Raw genomic sequence first — 22,622 nt, 5'->3', positions numbered from 1 at the left:
CCAGACTCCATTTCCTCATGCCAGCATCACAAAGAAGAGTGAGGATGGTGATAAAGACTTTTCTTTTCTGCAGGCTTTGTGAGTGATGCAAATGTGAATCTGCCTCCCATATCACTGTCCAGAACAGAATCACGTCCTATCCCTAGCCCGATCTTCGGGGAATGGGGATGAGATTACCATGATTCATTTCAGGGCATACCTTTCCTGAAATCCAGGTTAAGCAGGAGTGAGGTGTGATATATGCTGCAAAGAATAGTGCTTATCTCAAACTGAGTACATCTGATTCACAACATGGTATTTTTGTAGACTTGGGTAGTAACTCAACTGACATTGTTCCTTTGAAAAAAAATGGGTTCTCAGCACCGAAAAGAACTCTTGAGAAATATTTGCAATACAATCCAAAATACGTGGGAGATTCATATACTTATCTTTAAAACTGTATTAATATAATTTCATAGTTTTTAGACCCATTTAAAAGTATTTTAGAATCTTTCAGCTTGAGGACCAAATATGAACATAAACTGTCAAGGTGTAGATATTTAAAAACGATGGTTAACAGAGTTTACTCCAAGAAAATCAAGGAACCTTGTCAATTTTCTGTTTGTTCAGTTGTTCTGTCCTCAAAAAAGGTGGGATTGGGACTTCCCTGGTGGTCCAGTGGTTAAGAATTCATCTGAGGATCCCACATACCACAGGGCAACCAAACCCCTGTGCCACAACTGAGCCCAGAAGTCTATAACCCATGCTCCAAAACAAGAGAAGCCAAGGCAATGAGAAGCCCAAGAACCACAACTAGTGATAAGCCCCCCACTGGTGGCAACTAGAGAAAGCCTGCCTGCCCAGCAACAAGGGCCCAGTGCAGTCAAAAATAAACTCAGACAGTAAAGAATCTGTCTGCAATGCAGGAATTGAGGGTTTCCACTTCAGTATTCTTCAGTATACTGAAGAACCCACTTCAGTATTCTTGCCTGGAGAATTCTATAGACAGAGGAGCCTGGTAGGCTACTGGAGTCCATGAAGTCCCAAACAGTTAGACAGGACTGAGCGATTAACACTTTTCACTTTCAAAAAAAAAAAAAAAGTGGAGGGGGGATTACCAGCTGTTCATAAACTCCACTGGGTCCCTGCCATAATGGCTCAAGGAACTAAGGTCACAGATAGTGAGTGGCAGAATCTCATCTTTCGTCTCCATGTCCAGCGCGCATCCTGCTTAACTGCAGGAGACTCGATCAACAAACACGGTCTGCGTGCCCATTACCTGGCAATGTCCCAGATATTTCTGTCTGGAGCTTGGAATGAATTTCCAGCTGCAAGAATGCTAAGTATTTGTTTTAAGGGTGTGGCTGGGTCCGGGAGAGCCAGGGAGACCCCGGGGAAGGTGAAAGTCTAATAAGGTGGGCACGGAGGACCAGACCACGAAGATTATAAGCATCTAAAGTGGGATCACAGGGTATCCAACGTCAGGGGCGTGCAAAGTCAGGGGCCTGAGCCGCCCGGTGCCCGCCTGGCGGCGCTGTAGCCACTGCGCCCCCGGCCTCGGCCCCTGCCGCCGGCCTCCAGCCACAGGCGTCGCTGTGCGCTCGCGCCGGCAAGGGAGCCGCGTTCCGGGGGGAGCAGGCGCTTAGGGTGTGCAGGGCTTTCAGTTTCTGGCGCGAACTTCCGCCGTTCCAAAGTTGCAGGGAGGCTTGGCGCTATGTCCGGGGACAGCAGCGGCCGCCGGCCCGAGGGCCGGGGCCGGGGCCGCGACCCGCACCGGGATCGCACCCGCTCCCGCTCCCGCTCGCGGTCCCCGCTGTCGCCCGGGTCCCGCCGCGGCGCCGCGCCCGAGCGCAGGGAGGCCCCAGAGCGCCCGGGCTTGGAGGATACCGAACCGTCGGATTCCGGGGACGAGATGATAGACCCGGCGAGCCTGGAGGAGGAGACCGACCCCAGTCTGTGCCGCCAGATCCGCCATCAGTACCGGGCGCTTATCAACTCGGTCCAACGTAAGGCAGGGTAGCGAGGCGGGAACGGCGCGCAGGCCCTGCGCGGCCCAGCTGGTTCGTGGAGCCCGGGACCAGCCCCGCGCCGCCCGGCCGTTCCCGGGTTCGGGGTTTACGAGGCACTCGCGCATCTGTCGTGCGGATCGCAAGGCACGACCTTGGCGGGGGCGCGCGAGTCCCCCAGGGGCGGGACCGCCCGAGGCCGGGCGCGGTCTGGAAGCCAGGGAGAGGAGGCACGAGGAGCCGGGGCGCATTTTCTTAGATCCAGCGGTTCCCCGCCGGCAGTCGCCCGCCCGAGGCAGCTGCCAGAAATGCAAATTCCCCAGTGTACTGGACCTACCTATTCTGAAACTCTGGGTGGCCCGGCTGTGCAAGCTGTGGCTTGCAGAGTTAGAGAGTCCTTCTGATTAAGAGCGCTCTTTAGAGGCTGCAGAAGGCGTGGAAGCCCATGGGTGAAGGTTAGGGGGAGCGAAGTGGGTCCCCTTTTCAAGTTCATTCTGCTAATGGGGTAGTCATCTTTTCTGTTGTCAGGCCGTTTTGGTTAAAGAAATACAGCTGAAAATAATTCCACCGGGGGGTGGGGGTGGGGGCTGGGACTTGGCTCTCCAGCTGCTGCTAGTTACTCTGTCAATGACTTGTTAGCCTATGATGAGCACCTTTCCCAAAGTTTGTATTTTTTTTAAAATAGAAAACCGGGAGGATATATTGAATGCCAGCGACAAGTTAACAGAGGTCCTTGAAGAGGCCAACACTCTCTTTAATGAAGGTAATTCTTTATTTTATGGAAGGAAGCTTTCTGTGATCATATATTTTAGGGTAATTTTAATTAGTTTTGCATGAGAACCGAATGCTTGACACCAAACAACCCCCATATTTATAAGAGTGCTTTACTAGTTTTGGAACCTTTTCCCTTGTAGCACCACTTCTATGATTGTGCACTTATCAGTCCCTAAGCACTGCTTCCCTGATGGATCAGGGGTTAAAGCGTCTGCCCACAATGCGGGAGACCTGGGTTCGATCCCTGGGTCAGGGACGATCCCCTGGAGAAGGAAATGGTTAACCCGCTCCAGTATTCTTGCCTAGAGAATCCCATGGACGGAGGAGCCTGGTGGGCGAGTTGGACACAATTTCACTTTCACTTTCACAAGTACAAACAAGTAGTAAGGGCTTTATTTGGGGGTGGGGAGCAGCAGCCAGTTTTAACAGGCGCTCCAGGAGATTCTGTTGCTTGTTCAAGTTTGAGAACTTTCTGTGTATTAAATTTCTATTGTATTGACTGCTGAGAATTTTTATGTCTTATCTTTCTACTCTATTGACTACCTAGGATGCATTGGATGTATTAAAGAAAGAACTGAGCTGGCTTCTGACATCCTGTTTCTTTTCCTGCCTTCCTCCCGACCTCCCGTCCCTAAGCTCCTTGTTTTGGTCCACCTAATATAACCCAGTGGGGATGGCCAGGTCTACAGGTGGCCCTGTTGGTCTCCAGTGAGGGGAGGGGCCTGAGAAAGAGAAGAATCTCAGCACTGAACTCTAGCATTGTTGGGGGCGAAGGGGCCTCTGAAATAAAAGCTTGGTTTGAATGAAAAGCAGCAGCAATGTTAGTGCTAAGAGGGGTCTCTGTGTTTGAAGACAGGACAGGTCAGGCAGCCCCTGATGGTGTGGGCACTGGGTCACAGAGCCCGGGGACAAGTCCTCAGACTACTTTTCCCTCCTGGCCTTTCTCTAAATTCTATGGGAGCAGAAGAGGAGAGTGCAGACCCATGCAGGTGAAGAAGTCAACAGAGCTGGCCGCTGCCTGGACACCACCACTCCACATGTTCTCTGAGAACCAGAACATTTCTTTCTTTTCACTTGGTGCAACCCCTCCTCCACTCTCTCTAGCTTTTTCTTCTCTTCTGAGCTGGGAACCCCCCTGCCCAGGCTGTCTCTTCAGGGTTGCTCTTGATCCCTGGTCCCCTATTATTCACCCACTGCTGAAAAGTTGTTGATTAACAGATCATTTCCTGCTTGGCCAATTCTACTATGCTAGCTGGGTCGCCTTTTTAAGGCACAGTTACTCAACCAGGCCCTAGGAGACAGTCAGCCAACAAAGGATTCTGTATCCTCCATATATACAGACTGCATGTTCTGCAGCTCCTAGAGATGTGAATCCATCCGTGGGAGATGGGCATTTTCCTCACAGCTTTCGTGGCAGTGACGGGCTGGCGGCGGGGAGGGGAGGTCAGGTCTGCAGCAGCCCAGGAACTAGTCCCTAGCTTTTGCCTCTTGTCTCTCATTCATTGTCACGGTCACAGTAATTCTCCTGAAATAAAACTGGGGAGAAAATTATGCATATGAATACAAAACTTGGAGTCAGTGGGTTCATCAGCCTGAGGAATGTTTGGGCAATCAAAAATTCAAGTGAAATGGCCTTGAGGAGCAAGCTAGGCAGAGGCATTGGCGTGTTTGAACTCTGCCTGCCGGATTTGTCTCTTGGCTGCTTTTTCAGTTCGCCTTTGCTGGTGTTCCTGGAGCACAGTTCCACACTGCCTGTTCCCTTTCGGGGCCTGGTCAAACCGATTCCCCTCAGTCCTGTGTCTTCCTCTAATGAACCCTCCCCCTCATACCAAACCTCATCTTCAGTTTCCTGGCCCCATTTCCTGCTTGTCTCCTTTTATTTAAATCCTTGTCTGCAGCTTATCTTAAATGTTAAAAGATGACCCATTTTGGATCATCCATGCTCGGAGGTCATGGCCCTGCTGCCTGTAGGCTGTTCATTTGGTGGGACCTGTGCTGCCAGGCAGGGTTTGCCTCTCCCGCTACCTGCCCAGCACGGAACTGCACCTGAAGCTCCTTGACAACATACCTATTACCTACCGGTCTTGGCCACGCCCAAGCATAACGCCTTACACACGAGGGCATTCAGCTTGGCTTCCATCATCAACACAGGTGTTCATAGTGCCTGGATGGGTTACTGGAGTCTGAGGGTCGAAGAGCCAGTGTTAGAGATGACGGAGGTTTTGTTAAACTGCAGTTAATGAAGAGATTTTTATTCAGTTCCCAGAAGCAGGAACAGTGTAGTAGAGAGAGCAGGCTTTTTAGGAAGACTGATCAGCTTTGATTTCAGATTTTGGTGAGCTGACCAGGGGAACCTGTTTTTACACAGAGATGAGTGTGTTTGAGATTTTTTTTTTTCCTTTTGGTCCAATGGGAAATGGGGAGTTAAGTGCAGTTGGAAGTTTTGGGAAAATGCCTGTGGATAAACATGTATGTTGTAATGTGTGTCTTTTCCTTCTTTTTCGAATAGTGTCCCGAGCAAGAGAAGCAGTCCTAGATGCCCACTTTCTTGTTCTGGCTTCAGATTTGGGCAAAGAGAAGGCAAAGCAGCTGCGTTCTGATCTGAACTCGTTTGATATGTTACGATATGTGGAAACTCTAGTAAGTTCAAAGCTACAGAATCGTAATAAAAAATGTTTCATGCCACATATTGTATAATTACCCACTTTGCTTATATCCATATGCAGATGGTTTTCACGTCATTTTCCCTTTTGTTTGGGCCTGAGATTCCTCCAGAGAGATCTTACCAGATTAAACACATGACAGTCGAACTATGTGGTGGAATCTAGGTTGGGAATTGAGAGCAGTTTGAAAACCTCCTAGCCTTCTAAGACTCAGGGTGCTGTTTATTTCAAATGGCCATTTTTTCCCTCACTCGGTTGTCAGTTCAGGAGTTCATTCTCAGTGACCCGGGACCTTTGTGCTAGGCTGGGCAGAAACCCACATGCAGGCAAAGTACAGCTGGATATGAGTTACGTCTGGGGGAGGGGCATGTTTTGATTTGTCTTTGAGAGTATTTCAGAACCATACGAATATGACTGGGGTTCTGCTTTTGTTTTTTGTTGTTGTTTTATTCAACTGTCTTTGCCTCTTAATGATTGAATGGTGGTTACCTGAAATTTTGAAACTTTGGCTTGATGAATTTTTTGCCTCCAAAAAGCACAATGAGTTGAACTTTGTATTTTACTTTTTTTTTTTTTCTTTATCTTGGTTTTATTTTGAGCCAACCTCTGTCCTAGCATTTCTGTTAGGACATTAACCTTCTGTTTGTTAAAAGGTTATTAAAATGATTTAGTACCATGAGATCCGAACAGATAAATTATTTTGTAAAGGCATGAGGCAGATGACGTTTTTGAAAAGGCATGAGGCAGATGAGGTTTTTGATGTTTTCAAAACCTTAGGTTTTTTAAAAAATTTAACTTACAAAAAAATTTAACTTAAATTTTAAACCTTAAAATTTTTTTAAAAAACTTGAAGTGTAGTGCATTTTGGAAAATGCTCAATAAATAAAGTTGACTATATATTGGGTAATCTTTTTAAAAATGACTTTTATTTATCAGGGTGAGCTTTGTACTTTAAATTCCGTAAGTCTTAAAGTGGTCCATGCTGACCCCCAATCTAATAGCTGTCTATAGACTCTGGCGGGAGGATTTTTTCAAGTATTACCCCAAATATAAGAACTATAAAGAAAAAATTGGCAGATTTGACCACATAAAAACTGAAATGTCTTCCTCCAAGTGTGCAGTGGTAGAACGGTTGGCAGGAGAATGGAACAGAGCTGACCGTGTCTCTTTGACTGGGTTCTGGCAGCCTCTCTTTTCTTCAAAGTTTAACTGCCTTTAAAGGGTTAAGCTCTCTGAGGGCTTTTTATTACTGTTTATATATGATATTGCTGTTTTAATTTGTTAACTTCTAGGCATTTCATAATTTTATAATGTTATAAAAATGTACTTTCATAAAAGCAAATTTAATACACTTTCTGCAAGATAGCTTGAGATGACAATTATTAGACTTCCGCCAACTCTTCCCAGGAAGTCACCTTTAAGATGAGTTGATCTCTCCCTGATGCTAGGTGCTGCTCCCTGGAAATCCTAATCTGCAAGCTAATCAGGGGTCTCCAGGAGGTTGGCTGGAAATGAAAATTGAAAGCCAGCTAAACTTCCATGTTCTATCCTAGAGCGTTTGCTTAGGGATGTGAATTTCTATTTTTATGCTAATTTAGCATTGCTGATAGTTTAAAAATGACTTGTGTGTGATCAGGCCCAGCGAGCTAAGTTCTGGTATGTCTGCCCCTCGGCCTGCAGGGGGCTAGAGCAGGGCTTCTCAGCCTTGGCACTACGTGCATTTTGGGCTGGTTGAGTCTCTGTTGTGGGGGGCACCTGCAGTAGGATGTTGAGCACTATCCTGGCCTCTACCCACTAAATGCCCTCTACAGCATTTAGTAACACGGCCCTCCCTGCCATCCACCCAGTTGTGACGATCAAAAGTGTCTCTAGATAGAATGCTGGGGCGGTGGGGGGGGGGCTTAAAAAATTGCTCTGGTTGAGACCCTTTGGTCTGGATCATCTCACTTTCTCACCAAAAAGTCCTGAGTACCTTGAAGAATAGTTTCTGCCAAAAAGAAGGTGCCTTTGAAAACAGGAAATTTGTAATAAGAAATTAAGCCAACGTATTAGGACACTGAAAACAGACTTTGCCTCTGGCCTGTTGTGTAGTGATAGAGATAATTGAGTGCTGTGAATGATTGCTTGTGGCTTAACTGGGGTTTCTGTTTCCCTTCGTTTTTGTAGCTGACTCATATGGGTGTAAATCCGCTAGAAGCTGAAGAACTCATCCGTGATGAAGACAGTTCTGATTTTGAACTCATAGTCTATGATTCCTGGAAAATATCAGGCAAAACAGCAGAAAACACCTTTAATAAAACCCATACATTCCACTTTCTGTAAGATTATTTTGAAAATCCGACAGACCAGCCATTTGTAAACCTTAAATTGTATTTTATTGTAGGGACAACAATTATTTGGTATTGTAGAGCAGACAGTCATGATGCCATCGCTCGGAGACTTTCCAAAGTTGGATTTAAAAGCTCATAGTATCTTGCGGATGGATCCTCATCCAGCTTAACTGGAGCAGGAAAGGCCGTGGGCTGGCACCTCCTTAGCAGGGCACTCTGCTGGCACCTTTGCTTTCTAGCGTGGGAGACTTTAGGTCTGTGACATAATGTCTTGGCTTTATCATCTTTAAAAGTCCTTATTACGTAGGAGGATGATACCTCCTATGAAAGGTATCTTAAGATTCTACCAATATATGTATAAGTGCCATTTATTATATATAATTCCCTGTTAGATGATCGCTGTCCTATATTTGAAGACTAGTTGAGTCACTGTCACATAAACTGCCCATTTCATCTTTTTTGGATACAGCTTTGATTTTGAAAAGCTTTTCTTTATACTCAAATGGAATTGGCTCCTGTCTTAATTTCCTAGCTTAGTCTTATGAAGAGGCTAAGAACAACTCTTACTGGTTCTTTCGTAAGACAGCCTTTAAAATATCCAGTAGATAATTTCTCCAGGGCAACCACTCAAGTGGTTTCTTCCTTAAGTGGATAGCTTAGGGCATTTGTCTATTCTGAGTGCCCTTCTAAACCTCCTGAGATTGGTAGTGCCTCAGAAGGTTTTGGAGATGGAGATTTAGTAAGTCTGTGGTGCAGGGCCAGGCACCTGGGTTTTCTTCGTATTTCCCAAGGCATCTGTTTTTAACAAGACTTATCTTAATTCAGGTGCCCAAAATCACTGTATATTACAGCAAAAAGATCAAACTTCTTTATTATAGGAAAAGTCTAAATCTTTTTTTTTTTTTTTTTTGCTGTTGAATTAGGCTCCACCATAAATGCAGGATCTAAAGATAGCCTCTTGGGAATTCCCTGGTGGTCCAGTGGTTAGGACTCCAAGCTCTCACTGGTGAGGGTGTGGGTTCAATCCCTGGTCGGGGAACTAAGATCCCCCAAGCCTCCAGGCATGTCCAAAAATAAAAAGAAAGAAAGATAGCCTTGGGTTACATAACTTAAACCTTTTGTCATCATCTAGCCCAATTTGCGGCCACAGTGATTTACTTACAGCTTTGCAGCCTTGTACTTGCTGTTGCCTTGGCCTGCAGTGTCCTTTCCCCCATGTTTTCTTTCCATCTGGTAAGATTTGCTTGGGCTTCTTGGTTGACCCTAGTGGTAAAGAAGCCGCCTGCTGATGTAGGAGATGTGAGAGACTCGTGTTCAATCCCTGCAACCCACTCCAGTATTCTTGCCTGGGGAATCCCATGGACAGAGGAGCCTGGTGGGCTGCAGAGAGTCAGACATGACTGAAGCAACTCAGCGCACACATGGGATCTCTACTGTATACTTTAATTTCCTCCAGTGCAGGGACCACAGGGGACTAAATTCTCTAGGCCCTGGTTGTTTCTGCCTGGTATGTCTGTTGCTATAGGGCTTTTTTGGGAGGTGGAGGGAGTCCAAAAGGGAAAGGAATCCCATGGCCTCTGCCTTACCTGTTATCTCGTAAGACAGGTGTGTTCTGGAGTCTCAGGCAGTGGGGCTCTGCTCTGGCACCCCCAGAACAAAAGGCTTTTTTAACCACAGTGGGGTTATTCATCGCCATCCCCCACACACGTTCGTCTTTCCCCTGATCTCTGAAGCTGGCTCTGTGAAACAGACAACAGGCTAGCTGGGAGGACCACAGGCATATTGACTGACTTACTATTGACAGTAAAATACGAAGGTATTGAGGAATCTGGTTGAATTCTTTGAGAAACACAGAAGGAGCAGAAAGGCTGTCACAAACCGGACAGAGTCTTGGTCTGATGTCACTCATACACCACTGATGCCTGGTCTGAATTTGAGGATGCTGTGGGAACTGCTTTCAGTTAGTGAAATTAGTTTGTTTTAAAAACAAAGACATGAAAGCATATTTTTCATTAGGTTGGGTTCAATACAAGGAGAGTGCCCTGTGCCAAAGCCACGAATTGAACGTCCAAGAAAAGTTCGTATGATAGAAGAGCAGCAGGCAATGCCTGCCCAGGTTTGTTTGTTCAAATGTTACTTTTTAAAAACCCTTAATTTAAAATAGCCATTAGTGTCATATACATGTAATTTGGCCGTCTTTTCTCAGCGTTTGGGTCTGGAGTCAGGTTCTGTCACTTAAAAAGTAATCATTTAATGTTTGAATCATTTTTGATATGTTTAAGTCTTTAAACATTTTATTGGATGGACCACTTGTCTTAGGTCTTAACTCATTTCTGTAGTATGGATTTGTTCTCCCAAAACAGGTTTCTTAACTTCGGCACTGTCGGCATTTGGGGCTGGATAATTCTTTGCTGTGAGAGGCTCTCCTGTACATTGTAGGATGTTTAGCAGCATCCTTGGCCTCTTCCCACTAGATGCTAACAGCCTCCTCTCATGTTCCCCCCTCCAGTCCCAAGTATGATAACCAAGTGTTAGAAAATGTCTCATGGCAGGTTGGGGGCGCTGCAGAAAAATCACTCCCAGGTGAGAACCACTGTTCTAAACTGCCCCTTTTATAATTTGCTATTTTACATTCAACCTAAAAATGATGGATTTGGTCATGTTACTCCTCTCTTAGATAATTCATATGAAAATGTTACTAAAGCTAGAAAAATCTTTTTTAACTATCAATTTTAAGACAGGAATAAAAACTGTTAGAAATCCTAAGTAAAAGATATTTCTAGGAGTTTGGCCGGGGAAGAGAGCAGAAAAGGTTAACAGGCAGGCAAGTAGGTCAGTCTGCTTGATAACAGCTTTATATTTTCAGTTAAAAAGAATGGAAGAGTCTCATCAAGAAGCAACAGAAAAAGAAGTAGAAAGAATCTTGGGATTGTTGCAAACATACTTTGAAGAAGATCGTAAGTACGATACCAAGCTTAAAATGGAACAATCTGTATTTGTCAGTTAGGCCTGTGTCACTTGCAATGAGAAGCTATTTTTATTTAAAAGGCATATATGTAATGCTTGAATCATTTTGATTTCTCTTGACATGTCTTTTATGAGACTTCTCTCTAGAAATCCCATGAGAACATGTCCATCCCACCATAGTGGTGAAAGAAATTCTCATTTTTATTTTTCAAAGATGGGATATTTTTTCTGTTACAAAATAATACATGCCAAAGATGTGAGAAAAGTAAAAAGTCAAGTACCGGTTCTACCTGACCTCACTCCCTCGAGGTTGCCAGTTATAAAATGTGATGTGTGTATTTTCAGACTTTTTTTATGTCTATGTCAGTCATAATAAATATGCAACTAAGTAGTTGGGATTTTTTTGTTGTTGGTGATGGTGGTGTTTTGCTTTTTTCAAAGCAAAATAACATACACATTTTTCTGCAAGATGACTTGTCCATTTGGACATTTTCCCATATTGATACATGCAGATCCTGCTTACTCTTTTCAGTGATTCCCATTGGGTGAGTGTATCATACATTTAACAAATCCTCTATTTAGTGGACAAGTTCTTTATAGCATTTTTCTCTTGTATAAACTGCTGGAGTGAAAAATCTGGGCACACCACTTTGTGCACGTGTGCTAATATTTCTGTAGGACAGCTTTTTTAAAGGAGGGTTGCCAGGGAAGTGGGCATGCAGATTTTTAATAGATACACCAGATTGTCCTCAAGCGGGGTTGTACTGATTTCCATCCCATAATAGGATGAATACCCACTTTCTTTCTTTGGTTAACACTAGAGAATATTGGTCTTAATTGATGAGCAAAAGTAATTTGTCCTCTGTTGAAGAATTTTTTCCTCTTTTTTCTTTAGCTGATACTCCAATGTCCTTCTTTGACTTTGTGGTTGATCCACATTCTTTCCCCCGGACAGTGGAAAACATCTTTCATGTTTCTTTTATTATAAGGGTAAGATTTAAGATTATTTCTCTGTTTTTCTTTGCTTTTAAGAGAGTAAATAATAACAGGTATAGATGAGAGGTGGCTAAGGAATTTGTACTAACCAGTATGTGTTTTAGACCCATTGTAGCAAAACACTGACGAGTCACAGGCCAAAGAAACTAGCTAAAAAATTAAGTGCTTGCTTTTACATTGTAGACATTTTTGGAGCTTACAGAGTAGGTAACTATGTGATATACATGTTAAATTTCCCAAATTTGTTAGTTGTTATGTAAGAAAATACCCTTGTTTTCAAGAAATATACACCAAAGTTGTAGGGGAAAAGGGCTTCCCAGGTGGCACAGTGGTAAAGAATTTGCCATCCAGTTCAGGAGATGCAAGAGAGGCAGGTTTAATCCCTGGTTTGGAAGATCCCCTGGAGAAGAAAATGGCACATCACTCCAGTATTCTTGCCTGGAGAATTCTATGGGCAGAGAAGCCAGTCCATGGGGTCACAAAGAGTCGGACTCGACTGAGTGACTCCACTTTCACTTTCAGAGAGAGAAAGCAGTAACATAAATATGGCAGAACACCAACAGCTGGTGACCCTGGGTAAAGAATGTATGGGAGGTCTTTGCAGTAGTCTTGTAACTCTTAAGTTTGAAGTAATTTCAAAACCGATGGTTTAGGAGAAGAAAAAAAAAGAAAAATTCTCAGAAGAGTACCTTGAGAATTTTCTCCAGGCTGTCTTCAGTCATATGTCCGGTTGCAATCCTGCACATCTAAGATTAATTCGATTTTAACAAAATCGAATCTTGTGTTGACAAAAAGGTTTTTTTTTTTTTTTTTTTGACAAAAGTGTTTTTTCAGAAATGATAACTAAAGCATATTCTGTCAACGGTCAGTGATAGTATTACGCATTGTAAAATGTGTTGTATTCAGGAACTCCCTGGCAGTCCAATGGTTAGGACTGCTTACTCTCACTGCTGAGGGCCTGGGCTCAGTCCCTGCTGGGGGACCGAAGATCCCACCAGCTGCATGGCTCAGCCAAAAAAAAAAAATCATAATGATACAATGTGGAGTACTCAAAAAGTGTGAATCAGTCAAACAGCCAAGATGGTTGTAGTTTTATTTAAGAGATCTTGGGGATGAGGCTGTGCCCGGGTAAGCGAGCTGATTAGAACCTGAAAGATACCCTATGCAGAGGGAGATATGAGAGAAGGCTTGTCTGTATACATTCCTCGTTATTGTCATGGTATATTTTGATTGTCTAAGGTTTAGAATTTTCTCACTGAGTAATTTTTTCATCCAGTGGCTGAAGGTTTTGAATCTAAATTTTAGTCTTTGTGTTACAGGATGGTTTTGCAAGAATAAGACTTGACCAAGACCGACTGCCAATAATAGGTAAATGATTCTATGTCCAGAAAAGTTAGTTTTAAAGAAAACGTATTTGTTACTGGAGGGTGTGAAATGTATTTTATTAAGTGTAAATTGAGTTTTTATTTTAGGTAACAAACTTTTACAATGTCTTCCTCAACTAACTGAAAATACTGAAAACTTGATCATAGTTTAAAACTGATGGATTCAGTTCTATCATTGATTCAACATCTACTGCTGTTAAGAATAACAAGAAATGATATAGTTTCCCTAAAATTTTAATTCAGAAAGTCTGTAATTACAGTTATTTTTGTAGTTTCCTTCTATTTTATCCCTAATGCCAGCTCCTCCTCTCCAGACTCTGTTTTTTTTCTTTCTCATTGTTTTGCCTCTTTTATATACAAGTTTCATTTAAATATCTCTCACAGTTATAAAACTGATGTCAAAAAAGAACACTGCTATACAATTTACAAATGTCAGTAAATATTAAAGAGCATGGTTAATGCAGAATCTTAATTTTGTTGAATGATTCACATTCTCCATTACTCTTTGTCTTCTAAGGCCTCCTGTACAGAATGAAGTGTTTTCATTGCATTTACCGATTCCTTTAAAAAGTTGTTACTTTCATACTGGATGCACTAGACCTTAGCTCTATGTTTGGTTCATAGATATGCAGAGTTTTTCAAATGATTGGAATGTGTTATTTTACCATATGTATTTTTTTTTTTAATGGAAGCAAGCGGGGTTACTTTCTGTTGTAATAATACAACACTAATGCATGAATTCCTAATAAGAATATAATATTCTAAGCGTCTGCTTGGTACAAGTGTCTTTCCTATTATTCATTGGTGTCTGTTCAGATTACCTCTTCTGATTCGAAAACTTTGCCTCTCAAACAGAGCCTGTTAATGAAGAAAGTCGAGGAATTGACCAAAACACTCAAATTAGGAATCAAGCAATTATAGCTTTGAGTTATCGAGACTGGGAGGTACAGCCCTGCATGTTACCCCGGGCAGTTTGTTTCCAAGAATTCCTTTGCTGTAAACCCAGTGCCCACATGCTCTCTGTTCTCTACCAGGAGATTGTGAGGACCTTTGAGATCTCAGAGCCTGTGATTACTTCAAGTCAGAGCCGGCAGAGGCTAAGTGCTTGACACCAGCTGAAGGTAACATTTCCCCTGGGACAGCTGCATGTATTTATCATAGTTTCTGTCTCACTTTTTCATCTTCTGATGAAATTGGATTTTGCTTCCCTCTAGTGCCCCATTCTTAAAATTGTGTGTAACTGGTGAGAAGGGCAGAACACGACCTAGTGGTTGCAAGTCCCCACCTTTGGATTGATTCCTTTGGTGGCCTTAAGATGTGCAGTTGAGAGAGAGCAGAGATTGGTCTTGGTTTGGCACTCTCCCCACCTCCGCAACAAATGGATAAATGAGATGATGGAATATTGAATCCTCCCATCAGTTTTGTTCACTGTCCCATTAGGTTGGCTTACTTTATGCAGACAAAGTAGACAAGGAAAATTAAGATAGAACTACCTTGGAATGATGTTGGTAATGGGCATTTCTGAAACCTGTGTTTTGTTTATGAAATAATTCTCCATTTTTATAAAGGAGATGAGGAAGGGAATCTTAGAAATGACCTGGTATTCTATACTGCACACAGCTGTGGGTGGGGATCAGGAGATGGGATCCTGTTGGCTCTGCCCCTTTAGTCTTACCCTGCTTTGTTTTCCTTCTCTGTAAATCTGTAAAATGGGATTCTGAGTTAAAGTTAAAATTAGCTTTTCAGTACTTCGTGTAAACTCTTGATATATGCTTCAATTATTTGAGCTTTTGTTCCAAAGTAATTGAAGGGAAGAGGAGAACTGACATAAGATCTATACTGTAGGTTTACTTGGGCCCTCCTCACTGAGGAGGAGCTGGTTGGTAGATTTCCTTTATGCATCTTCTTAAATGAACTTTCGATTTACCATTTATAAACTGTTAACCAGCTATTTCCCTCCTTTGTTTTTTAGGACTCATGTGGATGCTGAAATCCAAAAAGGAAAGCAGCATGTATTGTATATATTGTATGATCAAACATTTTTAAAGACAGATTGTTTTTAATAAAATGTAGCTTTTGATAGTTAATGAATTTGTCATGTTTGTCTTGGATTAAAGGAAATTCATTGCCATATGTACAAATAATTGCAGTTATTCTGTATTTTCTGTTCTTGGGAGAGTTTCTGCTTTATCTAGCCCTGTCCCATTGAAAGTTTTAGTTAGGTTGTTAATGGCTTAAAGATCATTATGGTTCTCTGCATCTTTTTTAGCTGTAAAGTTAGCCAGTCAGGTCAACACTTATTAGGTTATACCATATGAAACTGTTTTCATAGGTAAGATATAGTCAAATATCAGCAATTTTATGTGCTTCAGCCTGTTTTACACACAAGGAACTGTTCAATCCTCTTTCAAGCCAAGCCAGACCACTTTTGGGGGCAACGCCAACCCTGGGTTCATCTTAGCTGCAGTCCTTCCTCTGCCCTGAGGGCTGTTGACTGCCACAGAGAAAACCTGTGCAGCTTTGGGTCAAGTGATGCTGCTCCCCTGGGTGCTGGGCCGTCAGGTCCGTCCTTGATGTTCTGAGTCCTAGTTGGTTCCTCTTCCTGCCCTTCTCCACCCGTCCTTTCTCACTCCTTCCCTCTGATGTCAGAGGTAGGGTTGTCTCATCTGCAGAGGCTCTGGTCTCCTGCGTCCCCATCCCCGGGTCTCTGCTGTCAGTCACCCCTTCTCCATACCCAGCACTTGCCCTTCAACCCTGTTCATCTCTCGTCTTCAAAAAATTACTGTGACCCTTCTCAAGTTACCTCCTTTTAAAGTAACAATCACTTGCTGTCTCCTCATGAGCGCTCCCACCACGCTGTGGGGCACCTCTTTTCCCACCATCCTGAAAGGCTTGCTGTTGGTGACTCTTCCAAAATTGTTAAATCCAATGGATAAATACTATGCATTTGACACTTGAAAACTTTCGGAAAACTGTACATCCTTTTATTTGGTCCTCTCCCTGGTTCCCCTTCCACCAGTTTAGGAATCTCATGATTTGTAGTTCATCTGTGTCCTGAACATTCCCCCAAGTTTTTTGGACTAAACTTCTCTGAAAAGCCACAGATGTACCATAACCAGTGGCTTGTTGGACAGCATATGGGCCTGTTTTAAACATACGTGTATAACAGCTCCCAAAGCAAAGGAGAAAAGGAAAAATATAAGCATCTGAATGCAGAGTAAGAATAGCAAGGAGAGATAAGAAAGCCTTCCTCAGTGATCAATGCTAAGAAATAGAGAAAAACAATAGAATAGGAAAGACTAGAGAGGTGTTTCAAGAAAATTAGAGATACCAAGGGAACATTTCATGCAAAGATGGGCTTAATAAAGGACAGAAATGGTATGGACCTAACAGAAGCAGAAGATATTACAGAGAGGTGGCAAGAATACATAGAACTGTACAAAAAAGATTTTCATGACCCAGATAATCATGATGGTGTGATCACTCACCTAGAGCCAGACATCCTGGAATGTTAAGTCAAGTGGGCCTTAGAAAGCATCACTATAAACAAAGCTAGTGGAGGTGATGAAATTCCAGTTGAGCTATTTCAAATCCTAAAAGATGATGCTGTGAAAGTGCTGCACTCAATATGCCAGCAAATTTGGAAAACTCAGCAGTGGCCACAAGCCTGAAAAGGTCACTTTTCATTCCAATCCCAAAGAAAGGCAATGCCAAAGAATGCTCAAACTATTGCACAATTACACTCATCTCACACGCTGGCAAAGAAATGCTCAAAATTCTCCAAGCCAGGCTTCAGCAATACGTGAACCGTGAACTTCCTGACGTTCAAGCTGGTTTATAAAAGGCAGAGAAACCAGAGATCAAATTGCCAACATCCGCTGGATCACTGAAAAAGCAAGAGAGTTCCAGAAAACATCTATTCCTGCTTTATTGATTGCCAAAGCCTTTGACTGTGTGGATCACAATAAACTGTAGAAAATTCTGAGAGATGGGAATACCAGACCACCTGACCTGCCTCTTGAGAAACCTGTATGCAGGTCAGGAAGCAACAGTTAGAACTGGACATGGAACAACAGACAGGTTCCAAATAGGAAAAGGAGTACGTCAAGGCTGTAGACTGTCACCTTGCTTATTTAACTTACATGCAGACTACATCATGAGACATGCTGGGCTGGTGAAGTACAAGCTGGAATCAAGATTGCCGGGAGAAATATCAGTAACCTCATATATGCAGATGATACCACCCTTATGGCAGAAAGTTAACAACTAAAGAGCCTCTTGTTAAAAGTGAAAGAGGAGAGTGAACAAGTGGGCTTAAAGCTCAACATTCAGAAAATTAAGTTCATGGCATCTGTTCCCATCACTTCATGGGAAATAGATGGGGAAACAGTGGCAGACTTTATTTTTGGGGGCTCCAAAGTTCACTGCAGATGGTGACTGCAGCCATGAAATTAAAAGATGCTTACTTCTTGGAAGGAAAAGTTATGACCAACCTAGACAGCATATTAAAAAGCAGAGACATTACTTTGCTAACAAAGGTCTGTCTAGTCAAGGCTATAGATTTTCCAGTAGTCATGTATGGATGTGAGAGCTGGATTATAAAGAAAGCTGAGTGCCAAATAATCGATGCTTTTGAATTGTAGTGCTGGAGAAGACTCTTGAGAGTCCCTTGGACTGCCAGGAGATCCAACCAGTCCATCCTAAAGGAGATCAGTCCTGGGTGTTCATTGGAAGGACTGATGTTGAAGCTGAAACTCCAATAATTTGGCCACCTGATGCGAAGAACTGACTCATCTGAAAAGATCCTGATGCTGGGAAAGATTGAGGGCAGGAGAAGGGGACGACAGAGCATGAAATGGTTGGACGGCATCACCAACTCGATGGACAGGAGTTTGAGTGAACTCCAGGAGTTGGTGATGGACAGGGAGGCCTGGCGTGCTGCAGTCCATGGGGTCTCAAGGAGTCGGACACGACTGACAGACTGAGCTGAACTGAACTGAAAACAGCTCCTAAAATTATTGTCCATGTAATTCCTGGATGGCACCTTTACTAATGAGAAAGAAACCTAGGGTTTCTCTTCTCTTTTACCCCCACAGGCTCTGCCTTCATCAGTCTCTAATCACTATCTGGCCTCTTGAGTCTCTGCATCTTGCCCAGCTTTCTGCTACAGGCTCCTGTCTGTGTCCCCACTTCCGGTCTCTCCTTCAGATCTCTTCCATGTCTTCAAGACCACTTGTCCATTTCTCAGCTATCTCCCCACTGCCTTTGAGATCTGATACCCTGAGCTCTTTACCACGGAGAAGGCAATGGCACCCCACTCCAGTACTCTTGCCTGGAAAATCCCATGGATGGAGGAACCTGGTGGGCTGCAGTCCATGGGGTCGCTAACAGTCGGACACGACTGAGCAACTTCACTTTCACTTTTCACTTTTATATATTGGAGAAGGAAATGGCCACCCACTCCAGTGTTCTTGCCTGGAGAATCCCAGGGACGGTGGAGCCTGGTGGGCTGCTGTCTATGGGGTCGCACAGAGTCGGACATGACTAAAGCAACTTAGCAGCAGCAGCAGCTCTTTACCAATGTTCAAAGCCTCAGAGGACCAGGCCTTTTACCTGCATTTCCAGGCTTGCTTCCTCCTCTCTGAATTCCTGCTGTTGGTTTCATTTTGGTAAAACAGCTTTACTGAGATATATTTTACATATCATGCTGTTCACCCATTTAAAGTGTGTAATTAATCCATTATTTTTTAGTCCATTTTCAGGGTTGTGTGACCATCACCACAATCTGGTTTTAGAATATTTTTGTCCTCACAACCCAGTAGCAGTCACTGCCCACCCCATCCACTCTAAACCCTAAGCCCTATCCAACCACTAACCTGCACTCTGTCTATAAATCTCTTATCTTCATAAGTTTGCCTATTCTGGACATCTTGCATAAATCGAATCACATAACATGTGGTCTTAACATTTTATTTTCTTCAAGCATGTATGTTTAGAGTCAATTTTTCCTCCATCTGTATTCTACTTGTTTCAGACTGTCATCATTAAGAACCCTAAAAGTGGTTACCTTTTGCAAACTAAGGTGGCAAAGCTGTTCCTTTGCATTTTATACCTTTTTGTAGTTGAGTTTTCCATGTACTTTATCGCTAAAATTATCAACAGAAGTTATCTGGACAGCGAGACTATCAGCCACTTAATTCTTCAACTCTCCGAAGAGAAGGAAAAAAAACCCAAACTGATCTGTTCTCAAAAATCAAAGTCATAGAACATTCCCCAAACATCTTTTCCTCTAGAATAGGAGTCCCCAACCTCTGGGATCTCACACCTGGCGATCTGAGGTGGAGCTGATGTAATAACAATAGAAGTAAGGTACACAATAAATGTGTAATGTGCTTGAATCATCCTGAAACCTTCCTGCTTCCCTTCCCCTGGGGCTTGTGGGAAACTGTCTTCTGTTAAACCAGTCCCGGGTGCCAAGAAGGCTGGGCACCGCTGCTCTAGAACGCTGTGTTCTAAAAGCACATTGCGCTAACCTCAGCCCCTCTGCGCTCCTCTGCTGCTGCTGCTGCTGCTGAGTCGCTTCAGTCGTGTCAGACTCTGTGCGACCCCATCGACGGCAGCCCACCAGGCTCCCCCGTCCCTGGGACTCTCCAGGCAAGAACACTGGAGTGGGTCGTCATTTCCTCCTCCAATGCATGAAAGTGAAAAGTGAAAGGGAAGTCGCTCAGTCGTGTCCGACCCTCAGCGATCCCATGGACTGCAGCCCACCAGGCTCCTCCGTCCATGGGATTTTCCAGGCAAGAGTACTGGAGTGGGGTGCCATTGCCTTCTGTTTGTTTCCAGTGGAGATCCCCCAGGGGAATTGAGTGAGTCTGTGCCTCATTCCTGTGCTGACGGGTGGCTGGCAGGAGGCAGGCATGTGTTGAGTTTCTCCTGTTCTGCCCACCCAAGGAGTTGTCATCCAAAACGCATTCTCACACCCCATATCCCCCACTAATTGCTACCCTCCTCTAGTCCTTATGGTCAGTATACCTTTTTATACCATAGAATTGGACATAGCTTTGTTTTATTTCATGTGCTGTTCTCTTCCCCTAATAGACTGTAAGCCCCTTAAGGGGCTATGCTCTAGAGTCTCTGGTCAGGTCTAGGGTTTAGACCCAGGTTGTTGTTTAGTCACTAAGTCACGTCCAACTCTTTTGTGACCTCATGGACTAGCCTGCCAGGCTCCATGGGATGTCCCAGGCAAGAATACTGAATTGAGTTGCCATTTCCTACTCCAGAGGATCTTCCTGACCCAGAGACTGAACCCATGTCCCTGCGTTGGCAGGCAAATTCTTTACCAACTAGCCATCAGGGAAGCCCTGGGCCCAGGTACATGATATCCAATTAAATTTTAGGTGCACTGGAAAACCCAAGACAGTGTGTTGTCTGCATCATAATTCTAACTTTTACACTCTCTGTCTTTAGAGAGGGAGCCCAGGGTTCTTTAGTCAAGGTCAATGCAGAAGCTGCGGAATTGCAGGATTCTTTGTATAAAAATATTTGTTCCTATGAGCAGTGTTCACATAAAAGAAAAATGAAAAGTATAATAAAGAATAGAGGTATGTGACAGACTTTAGAGGTTTGGAGTGGTAGGTAGAAATAAAAAAGCCCATGCTTTTTTGAGACAAAAAGTCTGCTTCTTCCCCCTTGAATGTAGGCTGTGGTGGCTTCTTTGATTAGTAGGATAAGCAGAAGTGATGTTCTGGGACTTCTGGGGCTAGGTCATAAGCTTCCTGGAGCTCTGAATCACCAGGTAATAAGTCCAACTACTACATGGCCCTTAAACTACCTGGGGAGGGAAGCCAAGGAGAGGGACCAGCTAGGTTCAGCCTTCTAGCTATCCATGCTAAGCCATCTGGGACCTACGGACTAGCCCAGCCATCACCTGAATGTTTCCAAGCATTGCCAGTGGCGCTACATGGGGGCAGAAAAATGGCCCAGCTGAGCTCTGCTGGAATGCCTGCTACAGAACTGAGATAAAATAAAATGGTGGTGGTTTTAATTCACAAGGTTTTGGGTTAGCTATACAGAGAGCTGAAACACTGGTAATGCTGAGCTTGGGGTTTAACCTCTCTCTTTTTTTTCCAGTGTGATGCATTTAGAAACAATATTAGAAGATATTAGATTTTACTGCACCAACATCTATGGAGGTATGCTCACCTGAAAAAGAAATACAATAATCTAGAAAATAATTTAAACTTTATGTTTTTGTAGTTGACTTCTCAAAAATGATGGTATACTCAAGAGCTCTCTTCGGAGTGGTTTTCCAATTTTACTCTCTTTTTTGGACTTTTCCATCAGAATGGTCACTTCTAAAAGTGCTTCCGCATAAGGCTGGACAATGGGATAGGCGGTGACCCATTCATATTCTTTTACTTCCTTTTTCTTCACTCGAGGTTTCAGGAAAGGGGGAGCTTGTGCAGGTATTTTTTGAGCACGTCGTTGATCATTTCTTTGCTCCGTGAGTTCTCTCCCTCGAATCATTCGGTCTTGATGTCCCTTTATCTGTTTCTTTGCCCAGGCCACTCTGTACTGCTTGGCCTTAGCTTTGTGTGTTTTCTGGATGTTTTCAGTTGAAACATCCTTCTTCAGGTTTAATACTTCGTGGGAAGGAATTTCACTTGAGATGCTTTGAGGGAGCAGTTGATAATTGCGGTCTCTGAGGCCTCTGGCTTGTTCGGCTCGGTGTATGTGTTTCTGTACCTGGTTCAGCTCTCTGTCGGACACTAAATAGCGCCATTTTTTAGCGTCTTCTTTTTTCTCGCTTTGTGGTCTCCTTTCCTTTTCCTCTGTTCTAATTTCCTCTTCTGGAACCATTTTGTGCTTGCATGCTTTTTCCAGCATTTCCTGGTAGCGCTGATAGTAGTATGCCTCTGCTTGGGCGAACCGGAAGTCAAAAGACACGGCCTTAAGTTGATCGAGTCTTTCATTCTCCTGTTGAGTCTTTTGGGCTAGCAACTTCCTCACCTCTGAAGAATGGACACCACCTAAACTCTTGTCAAGGGAAGTATGAGAGCTCTTTTCAGTTGGCTGTGCTTTAGTCTCTATACGGGCCATGGCACAGTTCTCACGCAGCCACAGCCCCGCCTGGCACCCTCACACTATGGCCCAGTTAGGGCTTGTAACTGTCTCCTGTCTTCCTCTTCAAGCCCCCTCCCCTCCCCTGCCCTCCCCCTGCATTCCCTCACATCCCTGAAAAACCAGAAGCAGGCCCTCAGGAACTCCTCCCACTGCAGGAACAACCCCATGCATCTATCCTGGACTCTGCCTTCCTGCCCTTTCACCTATCAAAAGCCAGTTCTGGGACTTTGCTGGTGGTCCAGTGGTTATGAATCCGTCTGCCAACGCAGGGGACACAGGTTCAATCCCTGGTCTGGGAAGACCCCCACATGCTGTGGGGCAGCTAAGCCCGTGCGCCCTAGAGTCTGTGCTGTGCAACAAGAGAAGCCACCACAATGAGAAGTCCGTGCACTGCAACAA

General features: G+C 43.9%; 1 protein-coding gene and 1 long non-coding RNA gene across 4 annotated transcripts; one reads left to right on the top strand and one right to left on the bottom strand.

Moving 5' to 3' along the window:
• The first annotated feature begins 1,601 nt into the window (after positions 1-1,601).
• NSMCE4A (NSE4 homolog A, SMC5-SMC6 complex component) lies at positions 1,602-15,187 on the top strand. 3 transcript variants are annotated; one of them, XM_015103443.4, is made up of 11 exons: positions 1,602-1,985; positions 2,671-2,748; positions 5,269-5,399; positions 7,589-7,740; positions 9,769-9,868; positions 10,619-10,709; positions 11,615-11,709; positions 13,035-13,083; positions 13,956-14,044; positions 14,135-14,221; positions 15,073-15,187. In XM_015103443.4, the coding sequence occupies exons 1-10, from the start codon at positions 1,694-1,696 to the stop codon at positions 14,207-14,209; spliced, it is 1,152 nt and encodes a 383-aa protein (XP_014958929.2). In that variant the 5' UTR covers positions 1,602-1,693; the 3' UTR covers positions 14,210-14,221; positions 15,073-15,187. The 3 variants fall into 3 exon arrangements, with proteins under 3 accessions (XP_014958929.2, XP_060260550.1, XP_060260551.1); XM_060404567.1 differs by having other exon boundaries at positions 13,956-15,187; XM_060404568.1 differs by lacking the exon at positions 1,602-1,985 and adding an exon at positions 2,165-2,440 and having other exon boundaries at positions 13,956-15,187.
• Positions 2,739-5,093, bottom strand: LOC132658392 (uncharacterized). The gene is made up of 2 exons (XR_009597994.1): positions 4,839-5,093; positions 2,739-4,295 (listed from the first exon to the last, which is right to left on the bottom strand). It is a non-coding gene; the product is annotated as an uncharacterized LOC132658392 (long non-coding RNA).
• Positions 15,188-22,622: the final 7,435 nt, after the last annotated feature.

Source organism: Ovis aries, chromosome 22 (genome assembly GCF_016772045.2).
Source record: "Ovis aries strain OAR_USU_Benz2616 breed Rambouillet chromosome 22, ARS-UI_Ramb_v3.0, whole genome shotgun sequence".
In the NCBI taxonomy this organism is placed as follows: Eukaryota; Metazoa; Chordata; class Mammalia; order Artiodactyla; family Bovidae; genus Ovis; species Ovis aries.
The sequence above is the reverse complement of the archived record's forward strand: the minus strand, read 5'-3'. Positions and strand labels throughout refer to the sequence as shown.

What these genes read in the sequence shown, in the direction of transcription:
- NSMCE4A (XM_060404567.1), top strand. Translation starts at nt 1,694, where the DNA reads ATGTCCGGGGACAGCAGCGGCCGCCGGCCCGAGGGCCGGGGCCGGGGC. An exon ending in CAACACTCTCTTTAATGAAG is followed by an intron (nt 2,749 to 5,268) that starts GTAATTCTTTAT and finishes TTTTTCGAATAG; the next exon opens with TGTCCCGAGCAAGAGAAGCA. An exon ending in ACCCATACATTCCACTTTCT is followed by an intron (nt 7,741 to 9,768) that starts GTAAGATTATTT and finishes ATTTTTCATTAG; the next exon opens with GTTGGGTTCAATACAAGGAG.